General features: G+C 26.5%; 1 protein-coding gene across 2 annotated transcripts; it reads right to left on the reverse strand.

The window, feature by feature from the left end:
- Positions 1-305: 305 nt before the first annotated feature.
- LOC112679959 (TRPL translocation defect protein 14-like) lies at positions 306-24,593 on the reverse strand. 2 transcript variants are annotated; one of them, XM_025549913.1, is made up of 11 exons: positions 24,113-24,593; positions 8,794-8,861; positions 8,697-8,734; positions 8,368-8,405; positions 7,601-7,729; positions 5,734-5,870; positions 5,534-5,674; positions 5,269-5,461; positions 4,999-5,206; positions 4,736-4,917; positions 306-441 (listed from the first exon to the last, which is right to left on the reverse strand). In XM_025549913.1, the coding sequence occupies exons 1-11, from the start codon at positions 24,156-24,158 to the stop codon at positions 437-439; spliced, it is 1,185 nt and encodes a 394-aa protein (XP_025405698.1). In that variant the 5' UTR covers positions 24,159-24,593; the 3' UTR covers positions 306-436. The 2 variants fall into 2 exon arrangements, with proteins under 2 accessions (XP_025405698.1, XP_025405697.1); XM_025549912.1 differs by lacking the exon at positions 306-441 and adding an exon at positions 4,282-4,572 and having other exon boundaries at positions 24,113-24,592.
- Positions 24,594-25,041: the final 448 nt, after the last annotated feature.

The raw sequence follows: 25,041 nt of genomic DNA on the forward strand, positions 1-25,041 counted from the left end.
TTATTTTACTAAAGTATCGATAAACGTGGAGAGAGGGGGAAGTAAAACTAGTGCGAAAATATAATGATTTGTATTTTGTATATGAGTACCCATACACCTATTTCTAATTTTTCTGATTTACAACACATCAATAGTTTTATAAAAGACATATTTATATTTTGAAGATGTGCCGACTTTGGAATAGCTAAATTCAAGAATGTGGTAAATATATGAGTTTCCCTTCATTCAAATGAGGTCACTGGACGCCTACACAGAGTTGTCGAGATGTTTTTTGGTATTACTAATGAAAACTTCAAAAACCTGAATAATTTTTAGTTTTAATTTATTGCATTTACTAACAACGAAATATATTCCGCATGTTATAAATTTACCAACTCATCCCGTTTTTTTCCATGAAACAAACATGTCTCGCTTGTGATTTATGCCGTTTCGAATGTTAATCTGAAAAATAGGAACGGATAAAAAAAATTAAAAAAACAATTGCCAATTATAATGGTATGCATTATCATATTATATGAGAAAGTATCTATATAGCATAATATATTATGCATGACTGAACGATATGTGAAGACCGAAGTTCGTAATGTGCATTAATAATAGATCTGGTATCTATAAATGATATAAAAGTGTTTTCCATACTAATTCGAACTATCTGAAAAAAATATCAAAATAACAAAAGTATAACCACGTAAAGGTTTATTTAATATTTATTAAAATCTTTTCCTAAAACAACCAATTGATTTTATATGCTACGTAAAAATAATATTGCCAAACATTTTTACTCTAAATTGAATGAAAAAAAAATAAAAATATAATCACATACGCATTACCTTTTTTTTAATCTAGATTCTATAAAAGGATAGCACACGATTTTGCACAATATTTTACCTTCGATTCCGCACTTCTTCATAATACAATTTTTTTTACTTAACCCAAATTTAACACGATTCTGCGTAAAAATTGTTGCGACACTGCCAGTTTTGAGGAAAAATAATTATAGTAATAATATTAAATAAAACAAATTATTAAAAATAAATTGTATCGAAAAATTTATTTCAATTCTGTCGTCAATAATATTGTAGTTTGGTTTTTAAGCATAAATATTAAATAGGTATATATACTCTATTGTTGAAGTAAAAATAAAATTAGTTAAATAATTAAAATAAGTATTAAATTAAAAATCACAAAAATAATAATAATAATGTGATTACAATATACAAGTACAAACGGGTATCGAACAGGTAACTGATGAGTTCAGATAAAACATATATGTATAGTATGGTATATAATATATAGTATATATTATTATCTGAATAGTTTAAAGTGTGTACATTGTATACACTGTAAATTATTCAAATAAGCTAATATTTGGGGAAAAACCAAAATAATGTTATAATATGAATTATATGTAATATTAATATCAACCATTTTTATTAGTTGGCGGATTTTCGGTATTTACCGTTTTATCGTTATTTACCGTAGATCGGTAATTATTATCAAAAGACAAAAATAATAAATATGACAATTTAATACATTATTTACACAGTTAGCCGCAAGGGCATATGGCGTATAATAAAAATATATTTAGAGGAGAGTCGATAGCGCAAAATGAATCAAACGTTTATTAAACGGCATTATATTTTATACTTTTATAGTATTTATTATGAACTTTTCACATAGACCGACTAAGGAATAAAAAACTACTATAAACAATGAGAGTGGGACACCAAACTCCATCAGCTCATCTTAAATTATATTATCTGATTATCATATGATAAATCACTGAAAACACAATTGAACACATAATGGGGGCTCCTATTCTTGGGAGCATAAATAATAATAAAATTATATATTCTCTCAAATCTCAATGATATTCCATCAATTTGTCGCTTAAAAACGGTATTAGAGTTATTTATTGTTTAAATGGCATTTACCGAGTGAGCAGTATATACAGAGCGAGCAGAATATACCGAGCAAGCGGTATATGCCGAGCGAGCGGTAATTACCGAACCATCAGTATTTATCGTCTACACGGTATTTATTGATATATGCCGACATACCGGTATACCGTTAAAAACCGATATGTAAATACATACCGAATACTGGTGACCAAATTTCACATACCGCCAACTCTAATTCTTATGTTTAAAATAATTTTAATAATACAACCGGCAACGTCGCAAATTAGTTTTGTGCTGAATTGTGAAAAATTTATATGTGGAATCGTGAATCGCCGCTATAAATAATACTTAACATACCATTAGCCGAATATATTTTATATTTTAAGTAAGTAATACATTCCATTTTTGTTCACTAATAACAAAGTTATATTACTATAATGGAATAAATAATTTAACAATGTCTACACCTAATACATGTAATAAGTTATTCTAAAATCATACTATAACTATTTATCATTAGAAATAAATATACTTATTTAAGGCTAATTTCAATATTTTAATTATGTCTAATAGTATAGTGATCAATAGTCATATCATTATTTTTCTATAGACATAAAATAACTAACATGCTGCTTATAATAGGTATACACACAGTTGGTATACATTTTTAATCATATAAATTTATCAATAAATCAAAAATATACTATGGTAACATAGTAACTTTTGCTAACGTCTCTATTAGTAGATACTTGTCAATCCTTTATAATAGTGATTTAATTATTTGTCATTGGGATGATTGCAAATTTAATTGGATTATATGTACGCACCATGAATCTGTACCAATCGAACATGCGATCCAATATAGGGCATAATCGAACCCTGTGGTTTTTTTTTCAACGCGCCTAAGGCCAACAATCATTATTGTAACCACTGAAATGCGACAAATACCACAAGAAACTTTGTCTCAACATTTTATTATACAATCACCAGGTAACAATATTGTACCTCGAGTCTTTGTTTTTAAAAAAAACTATTCAAATCATCCCATTCGTGTTGGGAAAAATTGAATTTATGTTTTCTTGACATGTTTGGATACTAACGTTACAGGTGGACTTGGGCGCAATTTAAGTTTTATTTTTGGGAGCTAATTTTTTTTTTTTGCATAACTTAAATAACTCTTAATTAACTTTAAATAACTCTTATTTTTCAAATTTTATCTAAACCTATAATGTGAAGATAAATAAATAAATATAAATATTAGATAAATATTTGGGAGGATTAAGTCCCCATCTAATTGCGACTATACAGGTGGATCATCCATTAACGCGTATATTACTGACTATTTACTTATAAATACAAAATGCATAGTGAAGGTTCTCTTCTGGATCAAGGGAGCTATTTACTCATTAATAGCTGCTACTACCTACTCAACCTGATATTTAGTTTACGACAAGCAATATTTTGCATTTAAACAAGCAATAAGATTTATTCACGGCTTGTAGATGTTAATGATTGGTACTATATGGGCCCTCTTCATGAGACCATTTTTTGTTAAATTATCAATAGCAGTACCTTTTAATTATGTTAGGTTTAAGTGAACGAAATTAAACTATTTTTTTATTTTATTTTTATTGACGATACATTGGTAAAGAGTACGTGTGATACTATTGTCTGTAAGTTACATGGCGTTTCTTCAAGTAAAAACCGCGTAGGTCTGATGTTATAGTAAACGTCTTGGTGTAAATTCAGTATAACGGTATTTAGTACTAATTTATCATTATTTTATAAAAATGTACACATCACATTATATTAAGTGTTTCAAACAAGTCTTGAATACAAAAACAGAAATTCCATCTAAAATATAATAAGATTTAATGGAACATAAAAAAATTTGAAATAAGGCGATTAGCAACCATTTGCCGCCGTCATGGCACAATGTTTAAAATAAAATAAGTTTAGAATGGCTTGCCAAAATCAAAATAAAAAAAGTAATTTTGGCATGGAACCAATAAAATGTGTTTTACAATTAAAAAAGCCGCTAACCATGTTTAAAAATGAGTATGATTATTTTGATCATGCAAAATGTTTTTATGAAAACAGTATCAAATTCACAGACATATTTGCAATTAAACATTTTTTAATTTCATGATTTTGAAGTATAGAATGTTCTGCAAAAATCCATTGTCTCAATTATAGAAACATTGATGAGTATTAACAGAAAATCCAAACAATAAATAATTGGTGTTTTAGATATATTTAAAAAATTATTTTTCATAAAACTTATCTAATAACAAAATAACTTACTACAGTAAAATTAAGTATTGGTTGCAAAAAAAAAAAAAAAAATAATAATAGTAAATATAAAGAAAAAAAATGCGTATATATAAAATATATGTGAGTAATGTAGTATGCATGATAAAAAATACATAAAGTACCTAGATTAGTAAATAAGAAAATCTATAGATAACAATTTAAACTGGTAGTTTTGTTTTCTACTTAACAAAATGTAATGAAAAAATCATTAATAGTATACAATAATAAAAATTTAGAAACAAAATTACAATACTAAATTCAAAATGTAAAAGCAGTTACTATTTCCGTTTTCCATTTGTATGAATGTAACTAACTTTGTTTGTTTTATGATCGTTAGCGCTCAGATCTTCATCTGGCCCTAAAAAATGTGTATACAATTTCTACATCTATTTCTTCATAATGTATAAATAATAAATAAGACCACGCAGACGAACACAATAATAGAATACGAGTAAAATAACAATAACTGAATAGTTCTGCACACAGTTTTGGCTAGTATGTTTCTGTAGCAAGTCATTTACCTTTCAAATAGTGGCAAAAATGTTTAGATTTGTCCCAATCTTCAACAAGTGATAAATTAAACATGGAATAAGCTGCGTTTCCTGTTACTTCAGCTTCAATGTCTAGGAACTTTGGTAAACGATCAAGCAATTCTTGGTCATCAAGAGCGGAATACGTCTCAAGTAATACTAATCCTTCACATCTAAAACACAAAATATTAATCATATAGTACTATTAAAAACATATATATCAAACAAAATATGTCTGATAGTTAATAACTTACCTTGAATGACAAGGTTTACAATAAATATCCAGATGGAAGTATTGATTATAGTGGATAAAGCACCTCCTTTTTTTGTAAATTGGATAATGGGTTTCATCCTTTTGTGTTAACAGATTCATATAATCCCTATGACTGAGCTGTGTTTTCACCTCAATCACTTGGCCACGAACCCTTGGTCTACGAATTGTATGGGTATAATTCCAATGACCTTTTAGAAAAACAAACAACAAATTAAGCATGTTATCATACAATCAAATATCATAAAAAAACCTTTTTGTCCTCGTTTTCGTAAGCGAGCTTGCATATTTGTGTTATATGTTTGCAAGTAATTGTGAACAACATCAAAATCTTGAAATGGAGGAAATAACTGATCATTAGGTAGATATTTCACTAACCATTTACGTTTTTTCGAATTAGTTGCTAATCGGTCACCAGTGTCTAGGCCCAATTTTTGACAAACTGCCTATTAAATGAAATTGAAAAAAACAAAAAAAATCATAATTTACACAAACATTAAAAATTGATTCATATTTACAGCAATCATTCTACATATTTTGGTTTCAAAATCAGATGAGTTATCAATGACATCAAAGTATGGATGCCCTATCCAAGCTGCTGACGCTTTAATGTCTAAACTCTTAGCCAGGGATACATCCTCTCCTCTGCATGCATGATCCTAAAATTGATATTCAATTAATGATTATAACACAAAGAAAACAATTATAACACTTTTACTTCAGTTGTATAAAAATCTTCAGCGCCACACGCAGCAGATACCATGTGTATTATTTGATTGTATCGATTGTCTCTCAAGTCAACCATATTCAAATTGTTTTCTTTCATTATCAGATCCCATTTATTACTAGGTATATCTAAAATTATAAGTGGTTAATTGTTCAACTATTTTATACAAATAATCATCAAATTATACAAGTGATAGGTACATTTATTTTTATAATGGGCTGTTCTAATAAGAAATTTTCTGTTCTAATTACTATTTAAAATTATTTAATATATCTAATTATATATAATGACAAAAAATAAATATGTGTATATATTTTATTATTCAATGTCACGCTTTGTTTGAATTTTAGTTTATACAATATGAACTTAATTATTATTAGTCAATAATCAAGTAAAATGAAACGGAAGTTGGCTGTGAAAAAGTAAACACAATTACAATAATTAATGTTTACATAATTATAGTATACAACATAATAACTTCACATACCACTATACCAGTCATCATTATTATCCATTTAATTACACAGTTTTAGATCATAATAAAAGTGAAATTAATTATATGGATCAAATAGAAAATATAAAGAAAAAAAACAATAAGGAAATATTATCAATACCTGTTAAATATGTATACAAGTAGACAATACAGGTACGCGCTTATAATTTATTTACACATCAATATTATCATCAATGACATGTGCATTTTCGAGTTGGCAAATTTAACACATATAGGACGTCTATGTATACATACCAATACATTTTACTTTTAAAAATTATTTATTTTATCAGTGAATTATTTTTTGTAGGATGGTTAAATAAAGTTTTATAACTAGGGTACCGATGGTAGTAGTCAAAAAATAGTAAAATTAATTGTATTATTGCACTAAAAAAATAACAAAAATTAAGCTTAAAAAATTAAAAATTATACTACAAAATAACGTTTTGTTATAATTCATAAGACTTAATTTATTTTACAAAATGTTTAAACTCTAAAAATATATTTAAAAACAATTTACGTTTAAAATTTTCAGTCTCTATTTGATGTGTTATTATACACCGGTTATATATATATATATCACCGTTCAGCACTGACTTTTGTTTTGCATTACTTACAAAAAAATACGGATTAATTGTATGTAAACACATTCTCATAAATTCAAAAATGTATATTTTTAAAACTGTGGAAAACTAAGCTTCATTATCAACATACTTACAAAAAAGTAAAAGAACACGATCACACGAAAATGACAAACTGACTGAAAAACAAATTGTCAAATAATCACGTTCCGCAAATTATCTTAAACGTGTTTAGTATAATCTTATCCATATGAATTGTAAATACGACTATCTGATAAGCCCTAAGGACACGACTGATACGATTATTTTAAAAATAATCAGACTATCGTGAAAACAATACATACACAATAAATAATTAAAACAAAACAGATCAATAAATCATAAACTTCAAAATTAAATCCATTTGATAATTGTATGGTAATTGAATGTAAAGTAGTTAAAATAGTTTAAAAATTCGTAAAGACAACAACATTGCAATTAAAATGAAAAAAAAAACAGAAAATTGCGAAAAAATTTACTTAACAATTTTAAATTTTAATTTATACTGACACGCAACGAATTTAAAACTTATTTAGCATTAAATTGAAACAGTAGAATAAAAGTTGCAAATACAACATCTGCACCCTATTGTTAACAAACTTATATAATCTTAGATTTGGTCCCTTTGGTTTTTATAAGGACTAAATATTTCACACAGTCTCACTGTGATATAATATTTTCATCTTTTTTTTTTTTTATAACAATTTATATTTGTAATACAGTAAAAATAACTTTTTTATATTACATGCGGCAGCATCCATAGCACCTCTGTCACAAATTATTAGACAGTTCTGTGAGCACGACTCGCCCAATTCAAAAAATGTATTCTCTATTTGAAGCATACATCTAAGAAGGTTTTCTTGGAATTTATGTGCTGTAAAAAAAAAAAAAAATGAGAATAATATATTAGGCTTCAAGCTAATAGTAACAGTGTCTAAGGACATTACATGTCTAAATATCATTTAGCTTGACCGTAAAGGCTTAATACGCCAGTAACCATATTTTCCATTTAACGAAACCATCACAATACTATTAAGATGATTTGTATGGGTTTGAAAATCAATGTTATTAAATAATAACCACAAATGTAACACGATAATACTTTAAAGGGATACATATATATGCACATTGCTATATGCAGGTAACGACTATTGAACCTTAGTAGATTACGACATCGTGGATTTGCGACCTACTGAGCTAGATTAAAATGCAACATAGGGATTGTTAAAGAATTCATGGTCGTCATATGAAAGGAGGTGTGTTAATAGCTGTATAAGAATAACAATTTAAAAACGGACGAAATACACGAGTATATGACATAAGCAATAGGTCGAAAATAAATAGAGCCGTGCACAGTGTGAAAATATGGTTATAACCGAATTTGACATTTAGCCAAGAAAAAAAAACACTTTGTTTATCCTCATGTAAAAGGATTCTCGTATAAATTGAAACTTCTTTATATCGTGACAATACAATTAAACTATCTTGTATACATATTTCGTAATGAATTACCTTGATCGTCGCTTAATTCTGAAAATTTGATACCTCCACTGCAATAAGAAAAACACATGTACATAATATTAAATGTATCTCATAAATAAATATTGACGTACAAGAACTCGAGGTTAAAATGTATTTAAAAATATTATCAGTATAACACTTTTGAGTTAAATCATAAATGCAAACAATATAAATTGTTCATTATGAAATGTAAGATATATAGAAAATAATTGATTTAAAATTGTATGTTCCTAGTTAATAACTTAAATAATCTAAGAATAATTTGAAATACATTCTTCGCTTTATTTGAAATAAAAAAAAAATATTATATTATATTATACCTTAGCAGAACGTTGGCGGTTTCTGGAACTCTGTAAACCTAAAATAAATGTTCAATAATTAAATGCTAACAATGAAAGTAACATTTTTTTAATTTACCTTCCATCCTAAATTTTCAAAAAATGTACATAATCTTGACTGTCCTGTTGTTTTGCCTCCACAAGGTCCTAGAGTAAATAAATTACTGAATTATTCAATAGTTTTAAGCCTTTTTATTATATAACAAACATATTTTTGGATATTTTTAATGAAATCTTCAATAACATATTATGTTGATAAAATGTCTATAAATCAATATGATAATAATAATATTACAAATCATAATATGAACAAGTGGGAAATTAAGTTATTATCAAAAATATTCTCATCTTTAACGGGGAATATTAATCAACATACATCTAAAAAACCTTCTATTATTTATATTAAAGAATATACCCTTGATTTATTAATTGCATTAACTATAAATAACCAAAAAAAAAAAAAAAAAACTTTCAAAATTAGCGAGTCTTTGAAATCCTTATTTGTGAAAATTTAAATTTTACTTGTTTTTACTTGTTCAAGAATGATATGGATTAATTATTTTTAAAATACTTATTAATATTAAATAATATTTATAAATTCCAAATGCTATATTATTAAAAACAAAAAGTCATTATTCAATATGTAAACATGTTCGTTGCTAAACATAATCATAACCATACAAATGTAACTATAAAAGTTTACTTAAAAGTTTTTGTAGAAGTATCGAACATAAAGAACCATTAACATTATTTTAGATACCTCTACGTTTTACAGTAGTTATTGTCATTTTTTTGTGTAGAAAAACTAAAACTTATAAAAATTAACGTAAGAAAACTTAAAATGTAGGCAGATGATTTATGATCATATTCGTGAGCTCATTAGTTAGAAGTTACAAGTATAATTTACATAAAATGACATTTAAGTGATAAATACGAAAATAATTAACAAATAAACGATCATAAAATATATTAAACAATAAGTATAAGAAAGTTAGTAAAGTAAACATGTAGTTATAGATATAAATAAATTATGAATTTTCGACCAATGTAATTTTGAAAGTATGAAATACAATTAATTAGTAATGATATTATATATTTTATAATTTTATACGTGGAATCATTTTTGAAAATTGAAATTTTGATTTGAACACAAAAGTTTTTTATTATTTTATGCACATTAGAAATATTTGAAAAGACTCAACTATGTTTCGTCTTTCAGAGCGCTTCCTGTCTAGATAGCGATACTTTCAGTAACCGAGTTCGAATTAGTCTCGGTCATGACGAACCCAAGTTTTAAATATTTCATTAAATGTTTTTAAACGCACTGAATTCAATACAGAAAAAAATGATTGGAATCATATTAAAACAGTTCACATAGATATTATTAGAAAAATGTGGGGCAGATGAAATATTATAACTATTGAATTTTTATTACAAAAAAAAAAAAAAAAATGAGGAGTAATAAACTAATAAACCAACTTTATTGTGAGTTACCTAATATATAAATACATACATTTATAACATATGTTTTTCGAAATAAAAGAGTATATGCGTATTACTAGTTAAAATGTAGAGAACTTCACATTTTTTTTAAAAAATTTGTGTAACACGCATTTGTTTATCAAATGTAAGTATCGAATATTTAATAGTTTGAAATTAAAATAATAATTAATGACATAAAGGTGTTAATTGCTATACAAATATTAATAATAAATTAAATATATAAACTAGCTCATATAACTTAATTACTGAAATTATATAGATAATATATAGGTATTGTCTTTGGTACTATTATTTAAGATAAAATAAAAATGTAATAACTTAAATTTTAAATTATAATGGCCCAATAGCATTGAAATATAAACAAGCTATTTTTTTTGAAATGCCAAAAGAAATTACTACCTGTTAAATTCTATGGAAAGATAAAAAATATGTAAAAAATTATTTTTATATTGATTCACTAATTAAAATGTTTAGCAGTTAATATTTACACTAATACAAAATAAATAACCATTAAAACTCTCAATACGATATTTTCGGAAGGTCACTTTATTACAATATTATATATTGATTGATAAAAAATAAACAATTAATTTGTTAAGAAAATAACTTAAAATTAAAATAAAATATTAACGTTATCGATAATACTAAAATTATATTTTTTTTTATTTTTTTTTGAACTCGAGGAAATTTGTTTATAAAAATGAAGAACCAATATACATAATGTTAAGCCCTTATTACAGTCCATCCCCTATTATGTTTTGCATAACGAAAAAATAATATTTATAATTTAAACGTAACATTAACACGTAAGATAACGTTAATCATTTAAGCGGATCAAAGTTTACTAAAATAAATAGTTTCGATTTTGATCTAGACAAGAATGCTAAGTACTTAATTAAAACATATAACAAAGTATCGAGATCATTTAAGAATTTGAAGATTTTTTTATAAATAAGACGAAGAGATGTTTATTATATTGCTGTGATTTTACAATTAATGTATTTTATTTCCTTAAGTATGCTTTGGAATAAACTAATAAGCGTGTATAATAATAATAGTAATAGGCTTAGACATACATACAAGGGAAGCACAGACAAAATATGATGTCTCTAACGTTTTTTGGTGCATAGTCATCAAATATTGAATAATGGGCCAATATTATATATTTCTATGAATAAGGACCATTATAATTTTTCTTTATATTAAAAAGAAATTTACAATCTGTACAATAACATAACAATAACTAAATATGATAGTATTATAAATAAAATTGACTTTAGTAACATTATTGGAGGTTATTAATTTAGGGAATTAATTTTTTTTTTAATAAAATAGATCACAGGACAGTTCCATTTTAGGCGTCATCTAGTTTTGGGTAATATTTGAGAGGTCATATTTTTTAAAAGTAAAATTGTGCGAGAGTCGAGTTTAGAATGGAATTATTTGTAATTATTTGGAATTATTTTTTTTAGTATATGATTGCTAGGTTCTTTAATGTCTGGAATGTTGTGATTTTTGTAAAGGGAAACATTGCTAGTGTACCACGATATGCCTGTAATAAGTTGGTGATGGTTTGTGTTGAATGGGTCTTAGAAGGTTTAACCAGTCACCAAATTTGAATTTTAGAAGACCATAATAGTTAAAAACAATTTATAAATAATTATATTTTTTTTTGTAAACTAGTTAAATATTTTATAATTATATAATTTACCAGTATAAAAAACTATATTCTAAATTTACAGAAAGAAATGATTTTACATAGTAATTATCATAAATTATTAACAAAACTAAAAAACTGGATTTTTAACGTATTATTATCATCTTGTGCACTGTACGCCATGCCGCGTCGTTGATCAGTCATAATATCAAAATAATAGCAATATTTTATGGTTTACATTATTATTTTTATTTATGGAACAAGAAATAATTTCTTCTGTAAGTATTGACAGTGTAATCAATGAATTTAAACATACAATACCTGTATATTAGTATTAAAAATTTACGAATAAGAATTCTGTTTGTTTAATTTATAACTCAAATTTTGTATTTGATTTTTTTTTTTTTTTAATATTTTCACCTACATATTCAGGAAAATATTTATTTAACAAAATATTTATTGTATAATACATATTAACCATAAGCTTGTGGAAAAGTACATCATTTTGTATTACATTTTATCCAAACAATGAATAACCAGTATAATTATAAATTTGGTTACTCTTAAGTTAAAAGTAAAATAATGGACCAGATTAACGATGAATTTGGAGAGTTAATCTCATGCTACTCCTGAAATAGGAGTCCAGGCACGCCTATGATAAAAACAGAAAACTATGCTACTATTAATGTTCCAGTTTGAATCAAAAAAAAATAATGAAAATCTTTTTAATTGTATTTGCTGAAAACATTTATGGATATAGTCAAAATATAGATAACCTATGTTAAGTAGGATTGTTTTTTTTAACTATAGAATATATTCCACATTAAAATTTTTATATAAATTTTTATATATAAAAATAATAATTTCCAATTTATTTTACAAGTTAAATGAGCTGTAAATTATAACAAATTAAATATTAAAAATACATTGAACTGATTGCGAGAAAACAAATCATGGGTGATACTTTGATAATTAATTTCGTATTCGTCAATTAAAACATATTATATATAAATATAAATAATATTTAAATAACTAAAAAATACATTTCATTTTTTGTATTAATAATTTTTTTAGAACGTACAATTTGTAAAATAAATGTTAACTTATGCGAATAATAGTCATTAATATCTACACCTATTTATAATGAAAAAATTTTAATTAGTGAACAATGTGATATCAATAGGTATAGATTTAATAACAACTAAAATGTTCTTTACTATGTCATGAATAGATAGATATATATATCACGTAAATATATACACACGTATAGTTGAATTATATATATAAAGATATATATATATATATATTTTTAATGTATCAGTCGTAGTTTAATAAACCTACTCTAGTCTCCATTAAGTTTATAAAGTTCAAAATGAAAACAAAGTTTATTTCACTGTGTGTTTGATATACACATTTCACAACAATTAAAATTATTAAAATAACTATATACACGTATTAAACATTAACTGTGAGCAAATAAAAACAAAACTTTCGGCTTAACTACAGTTCATTTTATATTGGATACACTGATTTAAAAAAAATCATGCTTAAAATATTATAATATTAACACAAAAATCAAATAAATTACAAATATTATTAAAATACTACATAAAGCTGTAACATAAAACAATAAGACATGTCATAATTATCCACTTAAATTATAAAAAAAAAAATAATACTGATAATATTTTTGTATCATTATAAATACACAATACAGAGCAACTAGATAGTTGAAAAATATTAAGATGAAATCGAATGAACATTCTTCATATAAATATAATATAAATATTTATTAACCCTTAAATTTACATGCTCATTAGTTTTTGATGAATTACTCCTGTATCGTGTGTAAACTACATACATGTTTTATAAACTTATGAAATACGTATAAATAAATACGTTTCAAGTCATACAATTTGAGACATTAAAAAACATAATTTAAACAAGAAGTTAAAAAGCTATATCTTGCACGTAGTCTCTCATATTGAATTGCAATAATTGAGGTAATAATTTTTCTATATATTTAATTACTTCTGAATTTTACAATAAATCGGACTCATCATATACATAGAATGAAAAAGGAAAAAATATGTTAATACAGTAAACATATCAATATTTTTACATATTATCATACTATTGTATCTAAATAAACATGTTTAAGGAATTAATAATGAAAATTAAACACTTACCGTCACAAAATTAAGAGTTTTAATAATATATAAACAAAATACCAATAATTATCAGAGTGACAAGTACAAAAAAACAATGATTACTATACATAACGTTAAATAAATATGTAAATAATATGAACAGACCTGTCACTATACAATTAAAAATGCAGATACTATAGAACTGTTTAACATTTATAAATTAAAAGTGGTAATATTTTCGATATTTATATATAAATACGTAATGGATGATCAAAAATTGTTATCTTGAAAAATATTGAAATTAATTATGTGCCAAAATAAACTGAACAAATATAAATTCTGCTATTTTCCGATAGTATAGATAGTATTATTTTATAATCATAGTAATTTTATTTCAACTTAGTTTGTGGCTTGTAAGTTATAAAACTGATATGTATTTATAAAACCACTTTATCGAATTTTACTTCTAAGTATATAATAATATAATTGGTAGAACCAAACTCCCTGTCAAGTACATCATTGCAGAATATTTAAAATACAATTAAGATAAGATATATCATATGATATCTCATAATATGGACGTAGTTCTTGGGTTCAACTACCAAAACAATATAGATTTAATTAATTATCTTAAGCAAATTAACATATACAACCAAATCTAAAATTATATAATTTATAAATTAATGATTAAAAAACTTAATGTAAAAATACAATTGTAATTATAAAAAACTAATGGCCGATTGCTGCCAATGTTTAATGAGATCAATAAAAAAAAAAAAAAATATAATTGGTTTTGATGCAAAATCCTATTACACATATTGAATTCAATTATTCATTTTTTTTCCATTCCGAATATTAATAATTAATCATTCAAATATTCACTAAAAAGAATAAAGTAAAAATCTCGTCATTATTTCATACAGAACCAAAATTGGTAGACTGGCACACATATTATTTTTCCTTATTTTTCTAAGACAATTATTATTACATAACTATCATTTCTATTTATATAATTCAAAATTATAAAACTGGACATTATGTTTAGATGTTTAGTCAATATTATGTTCACTTATATTTTAATGTTATATTAAAATTATGTATATATACTTTATTTTATTTATATAAGTAATTTAAATTGTTGATTATAAATTAATTATCAAGTGTGAAATTAATATTTATAGTTTATGCAAATCATATATGCAATGAACTCGTGATATAATTTCACATAATATTAATTTAAAAAGTATTAAAGCGATGTAGCCTATAAGACTTATTGAGACAATAATACTTAAAGAAATATAAGCTCATACGTACCATGAACGAAGAAGATACCTTAATTCTTGTTATTATTCTAATTTGTTTAAGTACCCAAGATAATCCACAGTAATAACAATAAAGCAGTTATAATATTATTTAAATTCTTATATTTCATTTAATTATTTGATCAATACTGACTAGTTCAAGTTTATATTACACCAAAGAAACTACCTAACAATAATTGAATTAGAATAATATATTAATTTCTAAAAATATTAAAAATTATGGAACCTTTAAAGAATACTTACTTAATTTTGTTATTTTCAATAAAATACAATCAAATTAAGCAATAATTCTGAACCATGTTAATTCTTATGTTTAGAACTTAACTCTATTATTCATTATTATTTACTTAAAATAATAATAATAATAATATATTCATAATATATATAATATTTTCATACTATATATACTTGATAAAATATTTAAAAACATGTATTGGTCTATAAATTATCTTTATAATTGAGTACGATGTATCCATAAAGTTTGTATATAACAAAAATGGCAGGTATAAGAAACTTTTAATGTACTCGTATGTACCTACAAATAATTTCCTGTCAAATAGTTTAATCAAATAAATTTTACATTTTTTTTGAAGACAAATATCAACCACGTTGTACCTTTATTAATTATATACATTATGTTATGAATGGTTGGAATGATACAATTCAAGTATCCTTTTTAATCTAATAACAATTTTATTATTTCCTAATATTCTTAAATAAAATAATTTTAATTTAAAAACACTAACGATTCCTCTCTACTTGTATAATTTCATACTTACTTCACCGTTATTAAATTCACCACAGTTGAACAATTTATTGAATGATCATATTTTCTTATTGGATTTAATCGTATAAACATTAATTTTTTTATTTTATTTCTGTGAATTAAATAAATTTTTTAAAAAAGGTAATTTTAACTTACAAGTTAATTATTGTCAGAAATACATTAACTATACAAACACTATACATATATAATAATGTTTATTTAAAATTATTTTTTATTGATCGAGATACAAATAAATATCTTTCGTATAAAGGAATTAAAGGAGATAAGTGGTGCTGTAGTTCAGTTTATGACAATGAATTGCGAATTTATAGCGCAGAAGTTAGAAAACATAGATCAGAGAAATAAATAAATTGCCGCTAGTAATTAGCTACATTTATTTAAATGTCAAATGTCAATGTCAAATGTACTAAGCGTTTGGTACCAAAGTGGAATAATTGAGCACGTCATATGTAAAATGAAATCAACGAGAGAAAGATTAACATTATTGAACAACAATCAGGAAGCTACAAGCAACGGCGGAGAAACAATTTTTTAGAAAACATGGTTACTTACAAATATTATACAAAAAGTTGTCACTAATTCCAAAAGATGACTATTTATTTCAATTTAACTCGCTGTCTCTAGTGAGCAATAGATATGTTACCGGAAAAGATGACAATCAATCCGTGTTGACAATGACTAGTCAATAACGATAATGCCTGATTTAGTAAGGAATTAATGTCAATACCTAGTCATTGATAACAATTCCTAATAAAAGAAGGCATTGATAATAACATTAAGAGTTAATTTAATATATTTTAATACTTATTAGCTATTTAGGATAAATCATAATCTTAATCTTTATTGTTACATGGTAAATTACTATGACACTTGGAATTATATAATCTAGTACAGCGGTATCCAAACTGTGTTCTGCGAAGCCTTTGGTGCTCCGCAATGGTTTGCCTAGGGCTCCGTTCGTAACACCACAAAAAATTGAAAAAAATGTTCGTCATTTAAAATTAATATATATTTCATGAAGACTTGAGTGTTCCATAATCAGATCGATCACCGATAAAGCAGTGTTGATATTTGTTTGAATGCGGATTTATAACATTGCCTAATATAATACGGAAATGTTGATAAAACTACGAAATATCCAACATTGCCTAACCTTTCCAGTCATTGTCAATAATGACTAGGATATACTGACAATTCCTAAATTTTCATCTTTTCCGATAACAGATATATATGATAAAGAAAGATTTAATAACTTAAAATATTACGAAATCTGGTAGGAGGAATTCGGAAGCGGAAAAATAGAAAATCAGTGACGAGAGATCCAAAACTTTCATAGTGTTACATACTGTTATAAAAATAAAGTGGAAGGATATTTTTGTTTACAAAACTAATACGTAATGTAAAAGCACAAATCTTGTCAAAAACTAGGTTTTATCAACCTTTTACTTAAAAGTCGTAATAAACAAATGTTGATATTTAAATTTTGACCTTTTTTTTTTAAAAGAGAGCAAATAAATCGATGAGTTGTAAAACAAAAAAAGATATTAAAGTTGAGTGGTTATTGTAAAAAATATGATGTATTCAAATGAAAAATTTAAATTAAGATGATTATTTTTTATAAATACTATTATTCATTACAAATATATTATATTGTACATATATATATATATATATTATTATACGAGTACATAATTGGACCCTCAATACATAGTATTGAATTGACAAACACAACCATTTTTAATTCTAGTAAAAATTAGTCTAAAAAAATACCTATTAGTACTCATAATACAATCATTTTAGAATATATTTAAATTAATCCACCCAATTTCAAAAATAAATATAAAAATAAACAAATAACAACACAGTTATTTAAGTTATTGTTTATGTATTATGATTTTAACACGAAAGATATTGTTTGGTACATTTATCAAGAATCGTGACTATCTGGTGAGGCATATAAAATATTATATTTTTAAATAATAACTTTGTGGAATTGGTACTTTTTTAACGAGGCAATTGTTCAATTTTTCATAGAATTTCGATACGCATGCAATATTTTCCTCTACGGATTACCGAGAACTAACATACATATTATACATCTTTTTCCCTCCATAGGTATCCTTAGATTGCTTTTGACCTTAATTCTAATCTAGTTCCAATAAATACTATGTTGATTTAATAATTATAGATGTTAGTATCTAAGTGTTTAAAATCCCTATCGATGTAAAATTCATAGTTTTTCACGAATGCAAGAATGATTGTCGTTTATTTAATAAATAATATAACTTTTATACAAATAACATAATAAAATATAATAAATAATCAAAACTATACTTTTTAATGCTTGAAAATTTAAAATATACTTTTATTATAGAATCTCAATGCTGAAAAATACTTGCATTCAGCCATATAATGCATAAGAAAGAAAACATTAAAGATAAATGATAAAAACCTAAATTTAAAAAAAAAAAAGGATAATGTGTTAGAAGTTAACCTTGATTATTTTATTTTTTGTAGATAATATATATTGGCATTAGACGAATTAACCGGTAGCATATTATTAAAGTGTACATGCTCTCGACACTACATATGAAATAACACACTGTCATTGGCTTATTCAAAATAGCGCATTTTACCATGCTTTATTGTCACCGATATTTTAATAACAAAATAATCAAAGTACCTATACTTTATCCACAATTTAAAATTATTTAAAATAAACTACCTATTTAGTAAAATTGATTAAAATGTGAATGTGATATAAAAGTGATTACAATTAAATAATACACTTCAGTTGAACTTAATAACTTAAATATTTTATTAGTTGACATTTAACCGAACATCTTGAGCTTAACAACAGAAATGAAGTAAATTATTTTTATTATTAGCTACTTTAACCCAAATTAATGTCAATAAAAACATCGATATTGATTTTTTACTTTACACAAATTTTATATTTGCTATAAATAATTTATCATTGTTTTTATTTTATTTCTGTTGTTAAGTTCAAGATGTTCGGTAAACTAATAAAATATTTAAGCCATTAATTCAACTAAAATGTATTATTTAGTTTTAATCATTTTTACATATTTTTACACATTTTTACGCTTTATACAATTTAAATAAATAGGTAGTTTATATTAAATAGTTTTAAATTTTGAGTTAAGTATAATTTGACAATAATTAGATTTGTTATTAAAAATCGGCGGCAGTAAAGTGCGGTAAAATGTGCAATTTTGAATACGCCAATGAAATTGTGTTATTTCATATGCAGTACTTGAGAGCATGTACAATTATACCTATAATCAAATTTTAAGGGAAAAACATTTTCTTTGTTTTGTTGTCTGTTTTTTTTCGATATTTTAATTTTTAAGCGAGTTATGTGTACGTATAAAATTATAATTAAAAAAAAACTCATAACTTGCTTAAAAATTAAAATATCGTAAAAAACTGACAAATAAAACACAGAAAATGTTCTTCCTTTAAAGTATTATTAAAGGTCTGTATACTTTAATATTTAAACTAACATCAAAACATTTGAACTACTTTACGCAAATTTGCTATGTTGTACAGAAACAATATGGCATCCTCTTAAAATACGTACCGATATCATGTTTTGTCGACAACTTTGTAAACATCAAATCTGATTTTAGAAGGAACCGAAGTGATTGAAATGGCTATTATACATCGGTGATTAATTTAGCGTGTTATTCAATTCACTAGATTCTATTATCTATTTTGATGACATATTTAATAGCTTATAATAAAAATAACATGCACCTAAGCAAAAAAAATAATTTTTCTTTCATTTTATCACGAAAAGAATTGTCAATTTTGTATACGCTATTTTCAAATGTCAACCTCTATTTATCATTTTCAAAATGGCATTGTATGATACGAAACGATAATAGGTATATTATGAAATTTTTAGTAATAATTTATAACCTCAGTTATATTTTTCACTTGAAAATATTTTAAACTCGCCAGGCCGATAGTAAATATAAACCAATTTTTGGTTCCTATGAATAATAACGGTCACCCGATCAAAATATCATATTTTAAATCACCTCTTGTAACATTAAAATATTCTTAAATGTTCAGATATACATAAAGCAAACAAAAATATGAAAAATTAGTCTAAAACAACAAACACGCATTAATATAACATATAAACTAATCATATGTTTTATATTGTTTTGATTATTACAAAAACAAATTTAATTCATAAAGAAATTGAAAATTAAAATACAAATATTACACTTAAATTTAAAACAAGAGAATTATAATTTAATTGAAATAGTCAAGTGCTCAAAAATAAATTTAAGACTAAGAATTTCCAATATTTGTTTAAGTGCTATTATAAATAAATAAGCACTTATATCACAGTAAACAAAAATATACACTTTAAATTTTCATACACAAATAATCAATACTATAAACAGTTTAGTAAAATCACTTCTAAATATAGAATAAGCAAAACAAATATGCAAATGCTAGTATTCTATATTACCTACACCTAGTGATATCCCATTGGAAATGTTCCTGGGAAAATTTTTTCGGGGAATTTTCTTTTAGACTACTTTTCCAACTTTCCTCAATATTACGATTATAATTTTTATATATTAAATTTTTATACATCAAATTGTTTTATTGTGAAAGACTGAATGCAGTACCTTGGTGTATTATTAATATCTATTACTAATATAACTAAATTCGTACTTCATATATAACATCAACTGGGAAAATACAACCTTATCCGTACAACGTGTGGTATGTATGTATATATATATTTATTACATAATATAAAATATCATAATCTGCCTGTCGATACTAGTTGTTTGTCGAATGTCATGTGCAGTGACTAGTGACGTATTCACATTTTACTCCTTTACAAAATTAAATAAGAAGACAGCCCAGTATACTTTTAAACTTAAAATCATAATTACGTTATTTCTAACCGTTTTAAAATGACTAAAAATCTTAATTTGTGGTTAAGTATTTAGTATTTATATTTATTTTTTATTTTTTCATTTTGAATTAATCAAAAATTCCAAAACTTTGTGGTACCGTACATTTTGCGATCTTAAGTATACAATAAGAAATGCGACGAAAATGAAAATTCACTTAATAAAAGCATATAAGAATACACCATTTCAAGTGAAAGAAGAATTAAGTGACATAATGGTTCCAATATTAACTGCAAAAAAACATTATTCAAAAAGGTAACATATTGCTCTGTTTGGAGAACTAATTCATTGAGACTATTTAAATAAAATAATGAAAAAATTAATAATAAAAAAAATAAAAATATAATAATAAAATATTAATAAAAAATATAAAAAAATAATTAGTAGATCTTCATCAACCATCTACTTCCCAGAATTTTGAAAAATTATTCAGTTTAACAAGAAGTTACATAATATTATATTAATTATTATTATTAATTTTTTTTTCTCATTATTTAATTGTATAGTTACAAATAACATAAAAATTAAATATTTTTAAACTTTATATTAATATAGAATTTGAGTCTTTAATATTTTAAAACGTCATATATAGTCAAGAAGATATATAATTTTATTAAAAAAACGAAACATTTTCTACACTTTTCTGACATGGGAAATATTCCCGGACATGTCCATGATTTTACTTTACCAAAAAAGTGCCCTTCCATTACCTATACCGAAATATTTAGAAAAAATATAGGTTTCACTTAATGAAAACATAATACAATTATACAGAATGTTATGATATAATTTATATCTAAGTATTCACTATCACAAATAATTAAAAAACATACTAACAGAGTTTCTATAAAATTAAGAAAATTAATTGATCGCATGGTGTGTGTAGACTTGAAAGCACTGATATTCTGTCAAGCATTTATTACTCTGAACAATATATTTGATTTACTATGTATAATAACATAAGAATAATAGAAATAGAATAAACAAATATTCATTACCATTGAAATCATGAATAATTAGAAGTCAAAAGTTTCGATACATTTTACTGTATTAGAGGTATAGTTAATATTTTATTACGTGGATAACATAGTATTCAAAAAAATACCGTGCCCACCCAATAGTCTTAAGACACGAAAAACGTACATTTTTTGTCTGGAAAAACAAATACAAATGAATCGGTAAAAGAACTTCGGTATTCATCAATTTATAATAACATAAATATTGGTTAGTCTACCTCAATATTTTTTTCAGACGTTCGAAAACATTACTGCAAGGGTCTACACCAAGTATATACGTTACTGAAGATTGAACGCATAATATCCATAATATAGTAGTATGCGATAAGGGTAAAAAAAAAGAATATTAATTATGAAACCGACACATTGTTGTTCACTTCGATTCCTCGAAACTGAAATAATAATAAAATCGACAAAAATGATCGGCCTGTAAGTATCTATACACACGAAAATATGTGACGTGCATTATAAAAACGTAAGATACTTCAGTCTCCTACCGATTACCTACATTAAAGGTTCAAGGATAATACTCGTAAAATATTGTATTTTATAGGTAGATGGTATCATAACGATGTACCCGAAACACCGTACCTACGGAAATAATCTCACAAAACAACAATACAACCACTATACGTAAAGTGTAACAATACGTCGTATAAGGTTATTCGCATCGCAAGGATCGCACCACATACTCGTTCGGATAATGCATTTTTTGTCATAAATTAACAAGTCCTGTGTTAAGATAACGCAAATGCAAGTGGCACCAAATGGGTGCTTTCTGCGGATGTAGACAGGTGTAGGCGACTGAAACCCCATCAAACGACACATTAATATTTCGCAGATAAGCAAGCAAACGTGAAAAAACGTCTAACACATTAACTATATTAAAACGTGGCTAGGTACGCGGTATGGGCTATTGCAAATTCCGCGCACACGTTCCCGTAAGCAATGGGTGGGGGGAGGAAAACGTTAACAACAACGGCTGTCGGGTTATGCCTACACAATGTCAAAGTATGTGCAAGTAGAGGTAACGACGATTTCAAACCGTTGAAATCAATATTTTAAACTTTTCTTATTTGCATTTACTTTCGTTAATTCTTACAAAATTGGCACCATTTATTATTAAATGTTGATAGTGCAATTTTACATCAATAAGTAAAAAATAAATATGCCGTATAACATAAGATAAAACAATTTTAATTTCGCAAAGCTACATTAATAAATTAATTTCAAGTGAAAACTTCGCACCCCATGAAATATTGTACGGAGTAGAACCCTAATAAAGGTATAAATAAATGTACAAAGGTGAAGAGGCAACCGTTTCTTAATTCTTCTCGTAATGTAATTTCAAGAAAAATAGTTAAATATATATAAGAACGACGGAACCCAATTATGACAATAACAAAAATTAACCACAAACTAAAAAAAAAAAAAAATGTTTTACCTCGTATCTACGCCCTAGTGTTAAGGGCGGGCCATCGTCGCTTGCCGAGCGACGGTAAATCGTAAAGAATGAAAGTAGAAACTCAACACGACAAACGTAAATGTTAAAAAAAAAAAAAAATTAGACCAATTGACTTGTCACAATGACGGCGGTAAAGGAGCTAAATCTTAGGCGGCGGCGAAGGAGTAGGACGGACGCTGGAGGATGAAAACGACCTAACCTAACCACGATGTAAGAGAACGGGGGAGGGACGAGAGGGTTGGTCCACGACCGTTCCGTTTCAAACATAGAAAGAAGCACGAAAAACGGAAAAAAAAAACAAGGACGGGATGAGAAATCACCACTTCCTCCTACACCCGATTTGAAACGTTTCGAGTACACTGTCCAGTCGTTCGGACGACGGAAAAGTCCGGAAATCGGCGGGCAAGGGCGTGCGCGCGCGTTCGTTACCGTCACGCATCGATCAGCTACCGTGGTCGAAACGCTGCCGCGCGAACACCACGGTTATATTAAATGTTTGTTATTTACTGCAGACAAGAAAATCGCTCTTACCGCCGGTCAACACGACTTTGTAGAGCTTCTTAACTTTGCCGTCCATCGCCCCGACAATAACGACAAGATTGACGAGAACGCAAACCGCGTGCAACGAAGACCCGTCGACAACTGGCGCGTTGGTGATCACGAGTTACTGCGGCAAACGATTGCGACTGGCGGGGTGGCGAGTAACGGCCGCGCTCCACAACGACCATGTGACTTGTATGCGCAGCGAGAGCGTCGTTCACTTGTTGTGATGGTGACGGCCGGAGTTCACGATGATCGCGAAAAAACGGAGAGACGGTTTGCAAGGTTTTCCGACAGCAAAGCACATGGTTGTGGCGGTGATGGGTTAGTGAATCCGAAATCCCGATGTTCGTTCGACGAATGACAATGTGCGAGAACGGGGAGAATAAAACCCGTGTTAACGCGCGCGCGATCCGACGGTGCGGACGAAACGACCGACGTGCAACGCACCCAGTGGTCGCCGTGTATCTGCCGAGCACCGACGACCACAGCGGTTACAATTTTTATTGCCCAGCGCTCGGCTGCAACTCTACCGCTGCAACTGCTACACCAGCTGAGCCCGGCTTATCACTAACGGCCGACGATAAGGTGATCCCCGATAACGCGCGTGATAAGGAAAAAAGTTCTGTGGCGTTGAAATGGAAAGTCCATTCCGTCGAGCAGCCGCAGAACGACGCAATATCAATCGAGATAGATCTTACGACACCACGGATGCCGTTTCGTCGTCCACATTACCGTTTAATTATTTACGTCGATTCCGTGTGCGAAACACGAACTATGTTAATGTCGGTTCGCGCCTTATCGCACAATCACCGTTGTCGAGGGACACGAGACGATAATGCTGTCCGAGCGCGATCTCGTGCTCCTCATCACAAACTAAACAATGCCATCGTCTCCGATATCCCATCAAGCCTCGTATA

This window comes from Sipha flava, unplaced genomic scaffold, assembly GCF_003268045.1.
Source record: "Sipha flava isolate LNK unplaced genomic scaffold, YSA_version1 171_pilon_pilon, whole genome shotgun sequence".
NCBI lineage: Eukaryota > Metazoa > Arthropoda > Insecta > Hemiptera > Aphididae > Sipha > Sipha flava.